Genomic DNA, 20321 nt, shown 5'->3' with positions numbered 1-20321 from the left:
CGGAAACTAGTTAGTAACATAAAGAAATCTCTTTCAGTCGGACCAGGTTTACAAGTCCGTGTTCATAATATTCTTCCAAGGAGATCAACTGAAGACACGCGTTAAGAAGATATGCGAAGGGTTCCGCGCCACGTTGTACCCTTGCCCCGAAGCGCCGGCCGACAGGCGCGAAATGGCTATGGGTGTGATGACCAGGATCGAGGACTTGAATACGGTAAGGAATCTCATATTGTCCCTGAGTTTTGTTTACCGGTTGATTTTGTTAAAGTTGGCTCATACAAATATTTCATCACGTGTAAATTAAATGCTAACCGTGGCGGTATCGTGTCCAGAATATAGATTCTGCCGTGTAGAACAATGTCAACAATGGTTTTTTCGTTTATTTATTTTGCAGCTGAATTTCAAACAAGTTCAACCAAATCGTTGGTATTAGAATTTTCCACACTATTTTGGTGTCGTTGACAATACAATATATTTGTATTGAAAATTAAAATAGCAGCCTGTTAATGTGTCCCTGATGAGCATAAGCCCATTAAAATAAAATAAAAATACCTTTTTGATTAAGCGTACAACTTGTGATAGGATTGGGGACGACAATAACTCAAGGTGTCAGGATAGAAACAGCGATTTCTACATCTCTAAACGGCACCGCTAACCACTGGGCCGTCTCGGCTTATTATTTTTTCCCCTTTTTCTGGCGTGTATCTACGCTATTTGAGCGCAAAATATTCTGCCAATGTCACGTATAAAATAGATGACACATATGATATGAGATTATTCGGTTTCAAATTTTGAATCATTTAATGATGATGAGTGAAAACTATGTTATTCTACAGTAGATATCTAGAAAAATATTATAATTAAATAAACAAAAATATATTTGAACACAACATTTAAATAATATGAAAATATAATAATAATTATAATTTTAATTTATTTCTTACAATAAATTTAATTAGGTATTTGATAAATGGTGCGGCTTATTTTTATTGAAATTATTGTTCGGCATACAAAATGCGGGACATTTCACGCATCAACAACGTAATCGTACGCGATATACGTACGAATCGGAAAAGCTAATGTAGTGGCCGATACATTTTTTTGCAAGTAATTGTTATACTGGTGGTAGAGCTTTGTGCAAGCTCGTCTGGGTAGGTACCACCCACTCATCAGATATTCTACCGCAAAACAGCAGTACTTGTTATTGTTGTGTTCCGGTTTGAAGGGTGAGTGAGCCAGTGTAATTACAGGCACAAGGGACATAAAATCTTGGTTCCCAAGTTTGGTGGCGCATTGGCTATGCAAGCGATGGTTGACATTTCTTACAATTTCTAAGGGCGTTTGGTGACCACTTACCATCAGGTGGCCCATATGCTCGTCCGCCTTCCTACTCTATAAAAAAAAAAGATAATGTAAGTCTTGTTACTCAATGTCAAGCTATTTTTGGTCATAGAATCATAATTGCGTGAATCTCTAATTAATTTCAATTGTACAACAAAAAGACGTATTAAAACCATGCTAGTATTTTTTTTTATTTACAAGAATTTAGCATAGCAATATACTTCTATCTGCTTTACTGTATATAATCTTACTCATGAATATTAAATAAACGCGACATATATATACTAATATTATAAATGCGAAAGTAACTATGTATATCTGTTACGCTTTTACGGCTAAACTACTGAAATTTGACATTATGACCAAATTTCATCAAAATATTGATGAAATTTGGTCATAATGCAAGCTTAAACCTTGAGGAAGGACATCGGCTACTTTTTTATACTCAAAACCTGCTCGCTCTTCAATAGACGGGTGAAGCCGCGGGCAAAAACTGATTCATATATTTTACAATCCTCATTACGTTCCGTATCACGTGGTTAACAATATCTCCTTCTAAACAATCGCATACTAATCTTAAATAATCGTCACAAAGCCTGAAGTATACGTCAGATAAATAATAGAATAATAATCGTTGAATTAGAATCATAATATGCATTTGTTTGTTTCCTGAAGTGTTTAATGTCAAATAGAGATTATTAATATCATATTAAGCTTTATTACTCCATTGCTACTTATTTTCTCTATCTTATTTAATGTCAGGTAAATAGAAGTTCCGAGACAAAGTTGATAAAATTTTATGTTTATAAAAGTTGGAGTTAAAGTCTAGAGTAGGATGTTTTTTGACGATAGTTTTGATCCAGCTACGATGTGTCTTTTGGGCGTGCCTTGGGTGTAAGCCCGATTCGAATGCCGTGACGGTAAATTGACTAGGGAGCTGGCGAGCATCTCGATATACGATTTGGTCATGTATCGATTGTGATTAAAGTTCAGTTCAATACGAATCGATTTAGTCCAGTTAATTGTAGTCATACTTACGTTTTTGTTAGATAGAGAGAGGATAAAGAGTACTAAATCATTTGCTCATGTCTGACCTGTGAGGCTGATGGTTAAAACCATCCTCGAATCTAAGAGATTAATTTAATTAAGAGAGAGAGAATCAATTCCATCGCGCACAAAGAAATTTGGCAACTCCTTTCTTTGTCGCACTACCAAAAATGGAATTCCTTACCAGCTCACTTGTTCCCCTCCTCTTACAACCCGGGTTCCTTCAAACGAGGCGTGAAGAGGCATCTTGCGGGCCGGCAAGGCGGTGACGGCTAGTACAGAACATTCTTCCCGACTGTACTGGCCGTCGTCGCGTTTGGACTCTACTACCACTTACCATCAAGTGGAGTAGAGTCATTTGCCATCCCGGACATATAAAAAAAAAAAAAAAGAGAACCCATGAAACACGTCCAGGGCTCTCCATTATCGCGGGACGTTTTGAAAATGTAAAAAAAATAAGCTCTACTAAGTCACTACGGAGTATATGTGTATATCACGTGATCAATTAATGACAAATGGAAAATAACAAACAATTGGGTCTGTTTATTTATATAATATGTTATTTCAAACACAAGCGAATTCGATATATTCGGATGGATTATTTTCTCTGATTCTCTGACTTGACTGTCGATTGTCAATGTATTCGTTTCTATAATTGGATTCTATAGATAAATAATTTTGCCAATTGACATATTGGATGACCTTTTTCATACGATTGTATAGATGATAAAGGCGTGTGAAATACATATCCGTTGATTTTCATACAAGACATAGATTCAATTGTGTATCGAGTGACTTTGGACAATATAAATTATTGGCAATTCTTCTTGGTAGAATCGACGCTCCACATCGACGGTAGCTTAACATTTATTTAAATCCGTAACGTGATCTAAAAGTGCTTATAAGGCCTTGTTGAATAAATAATATTTGATGTAGATTTAAAAAATCGCAAACTATAACTGACATGCATTTTTTTTTTCTAATCTTGCTCTTTTCGTGTGTTGTTTTTACCGATATTGCAATATGTATTATCGCTAAAAGTTTACATAACTTTTTACAACGATTGTAGGTTCTCGGCCAAACCCAAGACCACCGCCACCGCGTGCTCGTAGCAGCCGCCAAGAACATCAAGAACTGGTTCGTGAAGGTCCGCAAGATCAAGGCCATCTACCACACCCTCAATCTTTTCAACTTGGACGTCACGCAGAAATGCTTGATCGCCGAATGCTGGGTGCCTGCTTTGGATATGGAGACCATTCAGCTAGCTTTGAGGAGAGGAACTGTAAGAGAACTTTTTTTTTTTTTGATATTTTTTGTGCCGTCTGGACAAGAACCGTTTGGCTCAGTAATATACTTATTGTTGATAAATGATGACGAAAAAAATGTTGTTACTGACACAAAGGGCATAACGTCCTAAAACCCCGAGCTTTATATAAATACTTGTAATGTATGGTTTACACTTTGTAGTGTCTTTGTCTATTGACTATGATAAACAGTGAGCAACTACAGGTAAAAGATACATCTTCGTATCCAAGATTGATGGCGCATTAGTGAAGGCTCCAATATCTTATTGGCGGAGATGACTTACCATTTATTATTTACTGGTGGTAGAGCTTTGTGCAAGCTCGTCTGGGTAGGTACCACCCACTCATCAGATATTCTACCGCAAAACAGCAGTACTTGTTATTGTTGTGTTCCGGTTTGAAGGGTGAGTGAGCCAGTGTAATTACAGGCACAAGGGACATAAAATCTTAGTTCCCAAGTTTGGTGGCGCATTGGCTATGTAAGCGATGGTTGACATTTCTTACAATGCCAATGTCTAAGGGCGTTTGGTGACCACTTACCATCAGGTGGCCCATATGCTCGTCCGCCTTCCTATACTATAAAAAAAAAACCATCAGGTGTACCCATCTGCCGATCAGCCTACATTTTGTACATCCATTCCGCTGTGGTTAAACAATAGAAATGAGTTATGTTCAGATATAAGTTATTAGAGTATCAATTCTTATATAACCTGAGGGGAATACTTGTATTAGCATTAATTATTTTCTTGAATAACACAGGAACGAAGCGGGAGTTCCGTCCCACCGATTTTGAACCGCATGGAGACGCTGGAGGACCCGCCGACGTACAACCGCACCAACAAGTTTACCTCCGCCTTCCAGAACCTCATCTACGCGTACGGCGTGGCCACCTACCGCGAGGTCAACCCCGGTGAGGAAAATTCTTTTAATCTGGACAATCGGCTTCCGAGAATCTGATTAAAATATATAGTTATCTATCTAAGTTCATATGTCGAAAACTTACATAGAATGAAATGGAAAGTATATGGGTATGAGTAAAAACATTATTGCTGTGTACGGAATATTTTACAGTATTTTTTCAACTCAACATAATAGGCTACAGAACTACATATGAATATATGATTAAAATGATTCTGGATAGCTTGAACTCTCGTAATGGGTTCGTATTATCATCTGGGGAGGTACCACCCACTCATCAGATATTCCACCGCAAAACACCATTACTTTGTATTGTTGTGTTCCGGTTTGAAGGGTGAGTGAGCCAGTGTAATTACAGGCACAAGGGACATTACAGCTTAGTTCCCGAGGTTGGTGGCGCATTGGTAAGCGATGGTTCACATTTCTTACAATGCCAATGTCTATGGGTGTTGGTTACCACTTACCATCAGGTGGGCCATATGCTCGTTCGCCTTCCTATTCTATAAAAACAAAAAAGCGTTGTCTATATTGGATGGAGCCACATTTAATACGGTGCGTTTCCACTAAAACAGCGCACACATTTCGTGTTTGCAATTTTTTTCGAAAAACTCAAAGAATTACAGAACATCATATGGTGTTGTTGACACCTTCGTACTTAGCGAATGTGATCCTTTGTCACGAATGATATGTATGTCCTAATATGTCTGTGTGTCTAACACGCCGTGTCCCGCCAGCCCCGTACACGATCATCACGTTCCCGTTCCTGTTCGCGGTGATGTTCGGCGACCTGGGCCACGGCGCGCTCATGGCCGCCTTCGGCTTCTGGATGTGCTACAAGGAGAAGCCGCTGCAGGCCAAGAAAATTGACAGCGAGGTACGGAATACTGACTACTTGCCTGCTCTAATTAATTAATTAATTTAATAATTAACCTGACCTACAAACAAAAAAAATATATAAGCAAGACTTAACATAACGTAGGATCTAAAAAGTTACAGCCAGTCAATGTCCCGGGGCTGGAACTGGGCAGAGACATCTCCTTATGGAGGAGGTTTATTTATTTATTAAATATGGCATACAAAACAGGTTGGCACAGTTAAAAAGTAAGATACCTAATTAAACAGGTAAGAGCTATGTGGCAACCCTGAACATGTGTACATAGTGGGTCGAAGCTTATTCCACCGCTCTGCTCCAATAGTACACGTGAAGGAATCTTCTGACACATGCAGTTTTTTTTACGATTTCCTTCATACATAAAAACGCGTAATCTTCAATTCATTAGCCAGGTCCAATAGCTCTAATACTGGAATATTAAATAACTTGAATTAATATATTTTTTATGAGATTGTGTATGACATATCCTCTCTCTCCAGATCTGGAACATATTCTTCGGTGGACGGTACATCGTGCTCCTCATGGGTCTGTTTTCGATGTACACGGGGCTGATATACAACGACATATTCTCCAAGAGTCTCAACATATTCGGATCATCTTGGCGGAACAACTACAATGAGTCCACGTTGAGGGAGAATAAGGCGTTACAACTGAACCCCGATTCGGAGGACTATAAGCAGTATCCCTACGCCTTCGGTATAGATCCTGTTTGGCAGGTCAGTACTGTTTTGTAATTTGTATCATTGCATATTTATATTAAAGGAAACCATACTCCTTTCTTTGTCGCACTTCCAAAAAATAGAATTCCTTACCAGCTTACGTGTTCCCCTCCTCTTGCAACCCGGGTTCCTTCAAACGAGGCGTGAAGAGGCATCTTGCGGCTTTGTACTGCGTACGGCTAGTACAGAACATTCTTCCCGACTGTACTGGCCGTCGTCGCGTTTGGACTCTACTACCACTTACCATCAGGTGGAGTAGAGTCATTTGCCATCCCGGGGCATATAAAAAAAATACGAAAAAAAACTTACTAAAATTTTATTACAATCTAATGGATGGTATAGGAACGATCCTTTCTGATATTTATTTGCAAGTCACACTATGAATAATTGATATTTTATCAAATCAAATTTTTATCAAATTTTTATTTATAAAAATTTGTTTAATTAAAATGAATAATACTTTAATATTAATGACATTTATTTCTGTATGCTTATAGTTGGCTGAAGCTAATAAAATTATCTTCATGAACGCTTACAAGATGAAGATCTCAATCATCATCGGAGTCTTCCACATGCTGTTTGGTGTCTGCATGTCACTCTGGAATCATATGTAAGTAAACATTTGTTTTAATTTTTAATTCAAAATATATTTCATTCAAGTAGGCCTTTTACAAACACTTTTATATTGTCATTTTACAGGATTATATTAAATGTAAATCTACCACCGGTTCAGAATTTTGATTCTACCGAGAATAATTGGCAAAAAACTCCAATATTTCAATTACAAAGTTATGTCAATCTAATACAATTTATATATATATAAATACTCAATAAATATTAACTCTTTTAGCATATGTATAATCTTGTGTTCAGTAGTGTTCCTTATTTATTAATGTTTATTTAACAAAAAAATAACAAATGTATTTTATATAATTGCTAAACGAAATCGTAAAATATTTGCTTGTAATATTTAATTTAGTAATTTAAATCTTATAAATAAAAATTGATGTTGGTATATCTGTTTGAGGATAATAGACTGGTCCCATATATTTCCACCAACCTGCATTGAAGAAGCGTGGTGGAATAAGCTCCAAACCTTCTCCTCAAAAGGGAGAGGAGGCCTTAGCCCAGCAGAGGGACATTAATAGGCTGTAACTGTACTGTACCATATATTAGTACATTTGAGCATGGAGAATATTTTAGTGTTTTAATAGGATAATTTAAAGTATACAATAGGCTTGCATTATTGCCTGTTAAATGTCCAAATAGTGTTACCTACCTGATTTTTTCGATTTATGTAAATTATTATAATAAAATAATATTGCCAAAGAGCAAAATAAAAGCCGGTTCCGGTTTGAATGGTTCGAAAGTCAGTGTAAGTACAAGAACAAGGGACATAACTTCTTCGTTTCCAAGGTTGGTGGCGCATTGACGATGTAAGGGTTGGTAATATTTCTAACAGTGTCATGTGTATGGACGGTTTTGACCACTTACCATCAGCCTCAGCCCCTTAGCCTTTGTCAGTATGTTTACCAAATTTAAATTAAACAAAAATATACATGATTCTGCCCGCAGCTACTTCAAGCGTCGCATCAGTATCTACGTAGAGTTCATACCACAGATTATGTTCCTGACTCTGCTGTTCTTCTACATGGTACTGTTGATGTTCATCAAGTGGACCACATATGGACCTTCACCCCCCTTCTATGGTAGCCAAGATCCAGGTGAGTGTATCGAACTACTATCTTGATGTTATTATTAATCGAACCTGACTTTAGGCTCTTATAAACGCTATTTATTCGCCATGTATTACATGCCATTAAATATAAACCTCTAGTAAGGAAAATTCTAATATTTAGTATATTTCAAATAGTAGTAGTAACAGCCTGTTAATGTCCCACTGCTGGGCTAAGGCCTCCTCTCCCTTTTGAGGAGAAGGTTTGGAGCTTATTCCACCACGCTGCTCCAATGCGGGTTGGTAGAATACACATGTGGCATAATTTCAATGAAATTAGACACATGCAGGTTTCCTCACGATGTTTTCCTTCACCGTCAAGCACGAGATGAATTATAAACACAAATTAAACACATGAAAATTCAGTGGTGCTTGCCCGGGTTTGAACCCACGATCATCGGTTAAGATTCACGCGTTCTAACCACTAGGCCATCTCGGCTTTTTTTTATTTCAAATAAATTTTATTATTACCTGAGGATGAGTTTATAATAAATCTAGCCAAATTGTAAACTGTCGAAGAAATATGAACCGCGCATATTATTTTTAATATAAAATATCAAACGTTTTATTGTTTAGAATTTCCTCTTAAGAACTCATTTTGTATTCCATCTATTATTATTATTTTTTTATTTTATACGATTTGTAAATGTAAATAAACGTGACACAGAGATCGTGAAGACGAGCGGCTTCTGCGCGCCGTCCATCCTGATCACGTTCATCAACATGATGCTGTTCAAGACTGACGCCAATACCCGCCCGCAGTGCGACCCCACCATGTTCGCCGGGCAGATTGGCCTGCAGAAGGTACGGCACAATTGTGATATATTATAAAAATGTAAAATATTATATGTTTGCAAATTTCCTCTGACATGCAATTATTTTCTAATAATACCCGTTTGTTTGTCAGTTCTTCGTGATCTTGGCGCTGATGTGCGTCCCCGTCATGTTGTTCGGCAAACCTTACTACCTAATGAAGGAGCAGAAGAAGCGCGCTGTGAGTATTGAGAAATTTATATTTTATATAATTATATATGAAAAATAATATTAATATATATATAAAAAAATCATCTTATTTTTATATACTTATGAATATTTGTTAAAAACTTTTCACAAAATTAATGAGATTGTGTAATGTGAAGGTTTCATTGTTATTTAAATTACCAATAAAATAAAAATCAAGCGAATCAAAACTAAGGGCTTACTATTGTTAATTCGATTGTACTATTTTTTCATTTCCGGAATGAGAGTTAAATGTTTATTAAAGGTCATCAGGTTTAACTCGCTAGGTTCGTAATAGGTTTTCATAAGTGGTGTATGTCGACCCGCAGGCCCAGGGCCACCAGAGCATCGAGGCGACGGCGGAGAACGGCGCGGCGGGCGGCGCGGCGGCGCCGGCGGCGGGGGCGGCGGGGGCGGCGGGGGCGGCCGGCGGCCACGACGACGACATCACCGAGGTGTTCATCCACCAGGCCATCCACACCATCGAGTACGTGCTGGGCAGCGTGTCGCACACGGCGTCCTACCTGCGCCTGTGGGCGCTGTCGCTGGCGCACGCGCAGCTGGCCGAGGTCGCCTGGAACATGCTGCTGCGGAAGGGTACGTCTCCACTGAACCGTATCACTACGAGAAATGCCTAGAAACGTCATCTTTTATTATTTGTACCTTAAATATTTTCTGAAATCGAAATCGTTTAAATAGTAGAAATTTAAGTCTCTTGTTCATTTCCTGATTAAAATATGATATTAGATAGCAGACGTAATCCGGGTGTCATAACCTCGCAGGTCTGAAGTCGGCCGGCTACCAGGGCGGCATATATCTGTACGTGGTGTTCGCCGGCTGGGCCGCCATCTCCGTGTCCATCCTCGTGCTGATGGAGGGGCTGTCCGCCTTCCTGCATACGCTGCGTCTGCACTGGTACCGACCCTTATATTCTCGTATACTTAAGTTCCATAAAAAAAATATAAAATATTTCAAGTCAGTTAAATATTAAAAGGTCAAGTTGTGTATTTGTCTTTACATTACAAACATTGCCCTAAAAACAATTTATAAATTTTGTTGTGATTTTTTTATTTCTAGTATTAAACTTATGTATGTCAATTTTTCTTGTATTATGTATTGGATTAATATTTTTATATAGTTAAAAAATATTTGAGTAAATATACTTTGATATTTTTGAAAGACTGAGGGAAGCTCTGGCTCCTTAATTATAAATCGTCGTCATCATCTTTATTAACGTAAGTCTATATTCGCAGGGTCGAATTCCAGAGCAAGTTCTACTCCGGTGAAGGTTACTTGTTCCAGCCGTTCTCCTTCGAGGTCATCCTCGATTCGGCTGGTCAGCCCGAAGAGTAAACAAACTAAAAAAAAATACACATGTAGCCTGTTCTATTTAAGCTTTATTCGAGTAGATAATGCGCCTTAAATATATTGAAATAAAATCCGTTTCGTATTAATTAAATGTGAACAATGTGTATGTACTGCTAATTTTCATAAGGCCGTGTTGGTATTATAATGTTTGTTAGCCCTCAAATTACTAACACAATGTTCCTATATGTTTGTATCAGTAAATTGCTAGAATTAGCTTCGGAATGAAGACACACGCGCAACATAATTTATCTCAATTCTCCTTGGGAACGCAGATGTTATGAAAAATGGAAAATTACTCGCAGTTATTTTTCATAATATGATAATTAAAAAAGAGATTATCTTCGTTTAAGTGTAATTGATCAACAGTTCGAATTTAATAAGTAGATCAGAGAGGGAAATATTGTGTGTACTCTGAGATTTCGCAAACGGCCTTATAAAATTACCAATTTAATAAAACATAATTTATTAACTTAACTTTGATGTATCTTATTCGATGTTTGCAAATAGTGCATCGTATTATAAGCCTTAACGATAGAGCATTGATGTCTATATTCGCGTAATAGAAGCGTTGCAGAGTATTTGGTATTCAATGGAAGAAAAGATCCCTTTTGTATTTCTTTTATAACTCATTTTATAAGTTCAAATGTACTTAAAAACTTTTTGAATTCGTCTTTTTAACCGAGGCTCTCTTTATTTGTAAAAACATAGAAATTGTCGGTCCGTAGATCACCATGTAATTGTTATATCGACCTTACGACGTAGAAAATGTAATTTAGCTTCTGGTTTATCAATTAAAGTATAATTCGTAGCACAGTATGGTTGTTTTATTAAAGCCCAGGATGTTACAAGTAATGACATAATAACGCAGTACTTCCTAACAAATTTTAGTTTATTTATATAACATAAATATTAAACAAACAATCCTTATTATACACATAAATTGGAAACACAGATAGCTATACTGTAAAGTAACAGCCTGTTAATGCCAGCACGAGATGAATTATAAACACAAATTAAGCACATAAAAATTCAGTGGTGCTTGCCCGGGTTTGAACCCACGATCATCGGTTAAGATTCACGCGTTCTAACCACTAGGCCATCTCGGCTTTTTAGCTATACTGACCATAGACAAAATATTTCTTTCAAATGGAGCAATTATTTATATTTTCCCATAGATGGCTATTATTTTGACAAATTGTTTATTTTCGTTAAAATTTAAAAAACAGTAAATATTGTTTATATCATATTTTTTGAGTTTTATTAAACAATGGGTTCCATTATAATTGCTAGAATAACACAAATTAATTTATGTAATTTGAAGAAGTTAATACAAACATTATTTTATAACTAGTGTAGGCTAGACAAAAAATAATAGTTTATTTGACATTTAATATTTATTATAAATATATTTGAGTTAGATTATAGTTACTAAGGTAACCGTTTCAGTCGTACTCCGCTCCTATAGTAATACTGATGTCTCCGGGAAGCACGTTTGTTTTGTGGTACCAACGGTTCGTGTCTACCACCACTGTAAAAATTATGATAGTTTTAATGCGACAAATAATATTGGATGCGTCAACTAAAAAAAAGTCAATACTAATATTGTAAAATTACTGAAACGATTTTAATTTTTTTTCTACATTAGATAGCTACTTTATCCATAGTAATAGAAAAAACTTAGGCTAAATTTTATTTCAATAATAATGAAATTTAAGCCTGAAATAATGAAAAACGTTTGACACCCTTCAAAGACAATGTCTGCAGGGTGTGCCTGTGCATAAGGGTCATAACATCTTAGTTCCAAAGATTGATGAAACATTGGCGTTGCAATTGATCGTAATATTTCTTACAGTGCTAATGTCTGGCAATAGTGAGAGCTTATCATCAGATGACCTTTTTGCCAGTCGGTCATTTAATATTTTGAATAAAAAAATAAAATATTATATGTGTCAGTAATCAGTACACTCGTTGAGTGGCGGAGTGTGAGATGGCATAATCAAGATTCTTTATCGAATGGAGATGTAATTGATGGGATTTTAATGCGTGATTTAACGTAGAGATGAGACATAGTGCTCACATATGTCGCCCGCGTGCACGGTGAAGGCGACCGGCGCGCACGCGTACAGACACTCGGGCGGCGGCGCGAGCTGCCAGCGCTTGCGGCCGCGCACCTGCGCCTGCCACGACACGTGCCGCACGGAGTCCACCTGCCACACGCAAAGGATACAACTCGACTGAATTTTAAAATCTTATACAATTCATTAAAACTGTAATTTATATATGAAAGACATGGCAATCACATGGTGACCATAAAGGAACTAATGTAATGTTTATTTATTGTAAGGTATTGGAAAACACAGATTTGACTGTGTGCAGTTTTGCAATTCTAATTAAATATATTTGCCCAAAGGTGAATTAACTGGGCTTGCGGAGACGGACGCTTGGAGTAACAAGCTTATCTTTACCACTTGTGTTTAAAAAAGAATACGACCTTTCTTATAAACGTTGTTGCTTATCGTCATTGTTTGTTTGTTTAGTAAGTTTTAATAAAAGAAGACACGGTATATTATCGATTAAATACTGATAACCCATTAAAGAACATATATAGGTAAAGTAAATAACATCTGCCATTCAACAGTGTCAGAAACGACTTTAAATAATTAATAATATTGCGGATATACATAATATAATTATTAGAATTAGCGTTATAATAAATTAAAATATATTTTATCATGATAATATTCTTACATGCATATGAGCCCCTTGTCCTGGACCTCCCATAAAAATCCAATCCACCATATCGCTCTCAGCTGTCCTCGGCAAGAAGTATGGCCTGTTGTAATACTTTCTCAAAGTTTTGGTCTCTTCCTCGTAGCACGTGCTCCAGCCGACGTACCACGGCTCACCAGAGAGATTAGCTCGCATCTCATCCATACTAAATACCTCGCTTAATGAGTTCAAACCAGATTTGTAAGCGAAGTAGAAGCAGTCGTTGATTTTTCTACCCATTTTTGTATTTCGGTAGAAATCAGCGAAAAATTTGAAATTGAATTTCTGTAAAATTTAATATTTTTTTATGATAGAAATATTGCCGACGTCAATGATTGTGTCAACGATAGATTAAGTAAAAATGTAAACATCCGTAGGTAAATATTCCACTTTTAAGCAAATAGGTGTTCCTCCCTTAAGAAGAAAGTTTGATGCTTATTTCGCGACGTAAATGTCCGACTTCTAATCTAATATGTAATCTTCCCTTAAAAATAAACTGTGAAACTTATTTCGCCACGCTGTTTCGCCTCAGTGTTTGGTGGATTCGATAATTGATTGTTTCTTTGTTCGTAAACCCAATTCTAAAGTTGGATATACAATTTTAATGAAAGCCAGTGGATCAAGGATTGGAGAAAAATATAACATGACTTTTACGGAAATTGGTAATAATGTAAATCTATATTATAAAAAATCGTATTACAACTTAGATTCCGTATTTAAAAGTTGTAATTTACCTCTAGTGCTTCCCAATCTGTAGTTGCATCGGTGACAATAACAGGCTTAGTGTTATACGCGTACAGTTCTTCGAATTCCTCCGCACTTATATTTGCGAGCCGTGTGACGTCGTTAATGCCTTTGCACATCGAACAGTCCTCTGGTGACCGGAATAGAGACTTGGATTGCTCGGGTAGCTTGACGAAGCATCCCTAAACGAAATATATTTAATATATTTAGTACTAAAATAAATTCAAGTTATTAAATAATATTAAAGAACTTACAGTTATTACTGCTTCGGAGTATAACCACCAATAACCTATGACGGATACTACGAGGAACGCAAACACAATATACCTTTTTAAACCAACACATCGAGTAAGAAAATTAATTTTACTTTTACTACCCGGAATATGTAAATTTGAAATATAATAATTATTAAGTTTTACTGTATCAATTTTGTTAAGTATTTTATTTAGTTTTAATTCGGCTGCTTTAAGCTTTTTCTCACAATTTTTTTCTCGATCAGCAGTCATGTTGTCTAAGATAAGGGCTAAGGGTGAATGAAAGGGATTTAATCCTTCCACTGATATTTATAGAAGAACGACCACAGAGTTACTTATTTATAGAGCTGAAGATAGATACATTTTCGATATTTAAATTTTCTTATTCACTGCTCTTATATCAAAGTCAAAATATTCTTTATTCAAGTAATCTCAATTGTAATTTTAAACTGTTAATTTTAATATCGGTTTGGAATGTAAATTGTACCGAAAAAAATCTATAAATAAAGCCCAAACAGGTCGATTTTGAAGAGTGAATACCATTGTTTATGTATGTATTTAATATCTGACTGCCTCCTTGTCTAGTGGCTAGATGTAAGGTGGACCTGGGTTCAAATCCCAGGTCAGGTCAATAAAAGTTATTGGGTTTTTCTGTCGAAAATTCTTAGTAGCAGCCCAGAGTCTGGAAATTGGAAGTGTGTACACTCCCGTGCCTCGGGAAGGACTGTACTGGTGGTAGGGCTTTGTGCAAGCTCGTCTGGGTAGGTACCACCCACTCATCAGATATTCTACCGCAAAACAGCAATACTTGGTATTGTTGTGTTCCGGTTTGAAGGGTGAGTGAGCCAGTGTAATTACAGGCACAAGGGACATAAAATCTTAGTTCCCAAGGTTGGTGGCGCATTGGATATGTAAGCGATGGTTGACATTTCTTACAATGCTAATGTCTAAGAGCGTTGGTGACCACTTACCATCAGGTGGCCCATATGCTCGTCCGCCTTCCTATTCTATAAAAAAAAAAAACATAATTAGTTATGGAATAAAAAGTGCACCTGTGTTTGCGCACACACTTGTGTACACTATAATATGCCCTGCGCAGTTGCCTATCTCTCTTGAGATTGGCCGTGGTGGCTGACATAGTCATTATTATAAGTTAATATTTAATTAACCTAAGAAATGTAAATATGTGCATCAGATTTGCTAATAATAATTGTATTGTACCAATTCGTATCTTGATATTTGAAATGCACTGTGGACTGAAAAGGTACAGTATAATACTTGCTTTTTTGGTGATTTTGCCCTAAAAACTTTACAGACAAACAGATATACAGAGTTAGTATCGCATTTATAATATTGGTATAAATTAAGAATAAATGATATTGCTTAGTTAATATTTTATATACTTATAACTATAGCGAAATATCTCCTGAAACTATCTTAAGCAAAATATATCGTAACCAGACAATAATTGGAATGAAATTCATTGGGTATTATTTTATACCATTTATCTATAGTTATTCAATGTATGTTACAAATAGTTTTCTGTAATTAATAACATATGAAATTTTTTGAAAACTCGTTTATAACCTTATTAGGTCTATGCGGTTTTTACGAAGTTTGAAACGCGTGTTAAACAGCGATGTGAGTGCAATAGGTATGAAATTGAAATTCATTATCAGGCCACGACACCACAACTGCGTCCCCATTCAGCCCATTTAACGCATTGACGCTATAGAAATAGAAGGGCTTAAAATTTCATGTAGTTTTTTCGTAGTCCTACAAGTCATTTTTTTTACTATAGATCCCTATATCAATCAAAAACATTAGGAATATTTCTTTCATACTCTTTCCAGCACACAATGCTGAAATAAATATAGTTAAATGAAACAATAAATAAATATAATTATTATATAAGTTTCCAAATCGAAAATTTTATAAGTTAAAAGGAAGCAGTTATTTTTAAATCACAGACATTACTTAATAATAAATGATAATATATCTATCATGTTTTATTTTTATGTATATTTATATTTTTTCCCATATCTGACTGTTTTTGTTCTATCGTTCTGTTTATATTTTATTTATTTACTTAACAATACAAACATGTAAATAACAATTAAATTATGGCACTAATAACATAACAAATATATTGTATAATTTATATAACTTCATCGTTAAAGAACGAGTGATTCAATTACTCGTTCTTTAACTCAATTTATTAGTCCAAGATTAAAGACATTCGCTCTGTATAAACTCCAGCTATTCAATTTTTCGATTAGATTATGTAGTTTTTTGTAGAGGATAAAATTTCCTATCATTTTTACTTCAAACTTTTTTCTATTGTTAATATTTTCTGAGATATAGTTAGTTCTCCAACTTTGATTATGACATTTCTTTCGTATTTCCTAAAATTAATAAGATATTTTACAAAAACCAAATTATTAAATTAGGCGGTTTTAATTAACTATATCTCGAAAAATATTAACAATAATTCAATCGAAAAATCAAGTAGCGGAATTTTGTGCAGAGCGAACGCATTTTTGGTGCTAAAATTCCTGGACTATTATCGCAGAATTAATATCAAAATTATAAACATAAATATGTTATATGTAAATTTAAATCGTTTTAAAAGATTAAGTAATTTAGACAGTTATGCTATAATAAATCAATAATAAAATGTACCTAGTTTTAAAATATGTATATATATAAACCACTTAAAAAGTCGAAAAGAGTACTGATTAGTTCATCAGTTTATTTACATTCTACGTAATAAGCACGAGTCAGTGATGCCAACTCCTACAGAATATTCCTTCTAGGAACAACTTCAAATTCCCCCAAAATATCTATTAAAACCCCTAAATTTTTGTTGTACACTCGGTTTGAGAGGTAATTTCAAAAACAAATGAAAAATAAATTCAAGTAGTATAAAATAGTTGTTGTATTTATGCGGGTGCATTTTACACATTTACATACATTAATTAATAACGTAATAATATTAATGATAATAACAATAAATTAAACGATTTCTATTTTTCATTCCGTGACCAGAAATCGAAGCCCGGTCCTCCTACGTGTAGTACAAGCACGCTGGCCATTGAGCTGATTATTTCAATCTCAATATATTAGAGTTTTTTGATATTTGAGTTATAGTCACGCTTGGAGTTTATATTTGGTTTAGTTTGTTGGTTGCGTTCGAGGCTTAATATAAATTGTATAGAGTCGTACGTTTTTTTAAGGATTTTTTTTAAATAATGGACCTCCTAAAAGTACCCCTAAATAAATGTACCCCCTAAAACCCCTGGACATCTTGATTCCCTCAAATTAGTGGGGAAAACCCCCAAGTTGCGTGTATGTCACTCATTCCAATAATGAGTGACATACACTAACTATATTTTTTTCGATCTAAGCAGTGTTCACAGCCTAAAGCCAGGTAGTTATCGTACCAGGGCCCGTAAAATTATCGTACATGGAGCAAAATTATCGTAATGATAATACACACACATAACAATATATTTTAAATAACTTATAATTATAGTTGAAATTAGCACTAAACTAAAAATACGCAATATATACGCCAAATATAAACAAAGTAACATACAGTTGATATAACACAGTTGACGTACGGTGCTATATCGCTTGTGCTATACAAAATAATCCCTAATTCCTTATAAAAGTGTTATTGGAAGTGACTTTTTATTTCATGTTGTTTAATAAGTATTAAAGTATATTTGTGCTTGTTTTTAATAATATACAAAGACACAGTATAATAAAAATATTTAAAATACTAAAACAATCACAGTAATTACATTGAAGTGCATACTATTTGAAGAGAACGCGTAAGTACGCGATATACGCGGCGCTTACGACTTTTTGGGCGCGAGCTATTATCGAAGAGCAAGGTAAATTGAATACGCTGTGTTAACTCATTAAAGCTTACCTACATTTATTTAAAAGCGAATAGAATGGAGTGTAAACATTGCTTATGCTTATTGAAAGTTGAAGAATCTATTAAATGTACTGCTTGCTTAAATATACACTGGCCTCCAAAAAAATCGACCCACCTACATTTTTTGTAAAAAAGCTATCGTATGGTTTTAAACTACCACATATTTATATTTTTAAGATTGATAATGAAAAAATGCAATTGTAGGATTGTACAAAAACAGAAATAGTGCGCAAAAAATAGGTTTTTAGGTAAATATGTGACAAAACACGAAAACACAAAATTTTACGCAATTTTATTTTTTTGTGTACAAAACGATTATGCCGTTTGTTTTTAAATTTGAGTGCCTAAATCTTACTTTAATAGGGAGTGTTTCCTCCTCTTGACCTAATCACTGCCTGCATACGCCTATTAAGTGACCTGATTAGCTTTTTAATGTCTTCCTGTGGGGTCCGTTGCCATTCTTCAGTTAGGGCAGCTTCCAGTTGATTCAGGGTTTCTGTAATTGGATTTCGTGCTCGAACCGTACGTTTTAGCTGGTCCCAGAGGTGCTCTATCGGGTTTAAGTCCGGACTATTGGCTGGCCACTGCATAACTGGAATTTCGACTTCCCTGAGATAGTCTTTAACAATTCTAGCGACGTGAGGTCGTGCGTTGTCGTGCATAAGTTGGAAATTATCCCTAATATATCCAGCGTAAGGCATCACATGAGGCTCCAGAATGTCCGTTTTGTAAGTTTCAGCATTAACAGCACGATTACGGAAAAAAACCAGCTCTGTGCGTCCCGTCAAAGAAATACCTCCCCAAAACATTGTAGAGCCTCCACCAAATCGGACTGTTTCTCGAATGCAACACTGAGAGTAGCGTTCTCCTGGCCTTCGCATGACGTTACGTCGTCCATCAGAGCCTACTAGAGACATTCGGCTTTCATCACTGAACAATACTGTCTCCCATTGGTCCAGTGTCCAATCGACGTGCTGCCTAGCAAATTGTAGTCTTGCTTGTCGATAGGATGCTGTGAGTTTTGGTCCTGTTGCTGACTTGTGAGGGGTTAAGTTTTGCTCTCGAAGTCTTCTTCTTACAGTATTTTCACTCACAGACACTCCACGACTTTCTCGGAGTCTACCTTGAACGTCAACAGCCAAAAGATGTCGGTTTCTTAAAGACGTCAAACCAATAAAACGGTCATCGGTCGGGTTCGTGACACGCCCCCTGCCAAATCCTGGTCTCCGGCGATACTCCCCAGTCTCCAAGTAGCGTTTGTACACTCTTCGCACCGCTGAACGACTTAATTTTAGTGTTCTAGCCACATTTCGCTGACTTAACCCCTCATGAATAAGAGCTAAGACTTGAGCAGCTTCTGCTTCAGTAGTATCCATTTTTTATGTTTAAACTTATTAAAATTATTGTTTCAACAAAGTTTCATACACTTAATCAATAATAAACATCGAACCGAGATGACTCCGCGTTAAGAACTGGAAATAAACTAACCATGCACTTCGTGCACAAAGTAACGTTTTCTTATCAATACTTTAAAAATATTCCAAATATCCTCAATAACACTTACAACTCCTAAAATCAATATCAAGTGGGTAATAAAATGTTAAATGTATGTCCCATAAGTAAAACAATCCACCTAGGTCGTCGCATAGTTAAGATAACAACTTTGTAAGTAAAAAAATACGGGTGGGTCGATTTTTTTGGCGGCCAGTGTATATCATCATGGCTGCGTGGGAATTTCGCTTGCAGATTTTAAAAAGATTCTACCGATGAATAAAGCTAAATGGAAATGTCCAAGTTGTAAACAGACCAAAAAAAAAATAATAATATAAGTCCCATTACACCTAATGTCGCCAACGAAACCAATTTAGATCTTGCACAGCCCTATTCGACCTTGAATACTAAATCTATAATAGACCACTTTGATGAACGTTTCACTCATTTAAATTCATCTATTGAATCATTTAAAAGTTTTATAACCAATGAGTTTAAAAAAGTTACCGAAACTGTAAACGAATGGACAAAAAAAATTAAGCTCGTTGAATCATCAATTGATATGGTCATGGATCAAGTTAATAATTTTGACAAGGAAGTTACAAAAATACATAACATCGAATTGGAGTTAAATGAGCTAAAGAATTCTATGAAAGATTTAAAAGATAGCCATTACAAGAATGAACAATGGGTTCGACGTTCAAATATCCAAATTAGTGGAGTTCCCCAAAAGAAAGGCGAAAACCTTATACAGTTAATAAAAGTGCTCGCTGATAAGTGCAATTTCCCTTTGA

The 20321-nt window shown here is 35.7% G+C and overlaps 2 protein-coding genes across 7 annotated transcripts in view; one reads left to right on the top strand and one right to left on the bottom strand.

Moving 5' to 3' along the window:
* Nucleotides 1-11137, top strand: part of LOC126769117 (V-type proton ATPase 116 kDa subunit a 1) — a 32339-nt gene extending 21202 nt beyond the window's left edge. For all 6 annotated transcript variants that reach the window (XM_050487682.1, XM_050487681.1, XM_050487685.1 and 3 more), the window contains 12 exons: nucleotides 38-214; nucleotides 3458-3670; nucleotides 4452-4602; nucleotides 5345-5484; nucleotides 5982-6218; nucleotides 6719-6831; nucleotides 7797-7945; nucleotides 8624-8760; nucleotides 8864-8950; nucleotides 9285-9552; nucleotides 9738-9870; nucleotides 10209-11137. In XM_050487682.1, coding sequence (XP_050343639.1) covers nucleotides 38-214; nucleotides 3458-3670; nucleotides 4452-4602; nucleotides 5345-5484; nucleotides 5982-6218; nucleotides 6719-6831; nucleotides 7797-7945; nucleotides 8624-8760; nucleotides 8864-8950; nucleotides 9285-9552; nucleotides 9738-9870; nucleotides 10209-10308 — 1905 coding nt within the window. In that variant the 3' untranslated portion in view covers nucleotides 10309-11137. The remainder of the gene's footprint in view (nucleotides 1-37; nucleotides 215-3457; nucleotides 3671-4451; nucleotides 4603-5344; nucleotides 5485-5981; nucleotides 6219-6718; nucleotides 6832-7796; nucleotides 7946-8623; nucleotides 8761-8863; nucleotides 8951-9284; nucleotides 9553-9737; nucleotides 9871-10208) is intronic.
* Nucleotides 11138-11359: 222 nt separating this feature from the next.
* On the bottom strand, nucleotides 11360-14342 carry LOC126769164 (uncharacterized). The gene is made up of 5 exons (XM_050487790.1): nucleotides 14091-14342; nucleotides 13827-14018; nucleotides 13072-13377; nucleotides 12401-12530; nucleotides 11360-11851 (listed from the first exon to the last, which is right to left on the bottom strand). The coding sequence occupies exons 1-5, from the start codon at nucleotides 14340-14342 to the stop codon at nucleotides 11766-11768; spliced, it is 966 nt and encodes a 321-aa protein (XP_050343747.1). The 3' UTR covers nucleotides 11360-11765.
* Between the last annotated feature and the right edge of the window lie 5979 nt (nucleotides 14343-20321).

This window comes from Nymphalis io, chromosome 6, assembly GCF_905147045.1.
Source record: "Nymphalis io chromosome 6, ilAglIoxx1.1, whole genome shotgun sequence".
Lineage (NCBI taxonomy): Eukaryota > Metazoa > Arthropoda > Insecta > Lepidoptera > Nymphalidae > Nymphalis > Nymphalis io.
This window is presented reverse-complemented; position numbering and strand designations above follow the sequence as displayed.

Bases quoted from the DNA above. Each gene is read 5' to 3' on its own strand.
- LOC126769164 (XM_050487790.1), bottom strand. From the start codon at position 14,342: ATGACTGCTGATCGAGAAAAAAATTGTGAGAAAAAGCTTAAAGCAGCC. The intron at 14,019-14,090 runs GTAAGTTCTTTA...TATTTCGTTTAG, and splicing joins ACTCCGAAGCAGTAATAACT to GGATGCTTCGTCAAGCTACC. The intron at 12,531-13,071 runs GTAAGAATATTA...TGCGTGTGGCAG, and splicing joins GACAAGGGGCTCATATGCAT to GTGGACTCCGTGCGGCACGT.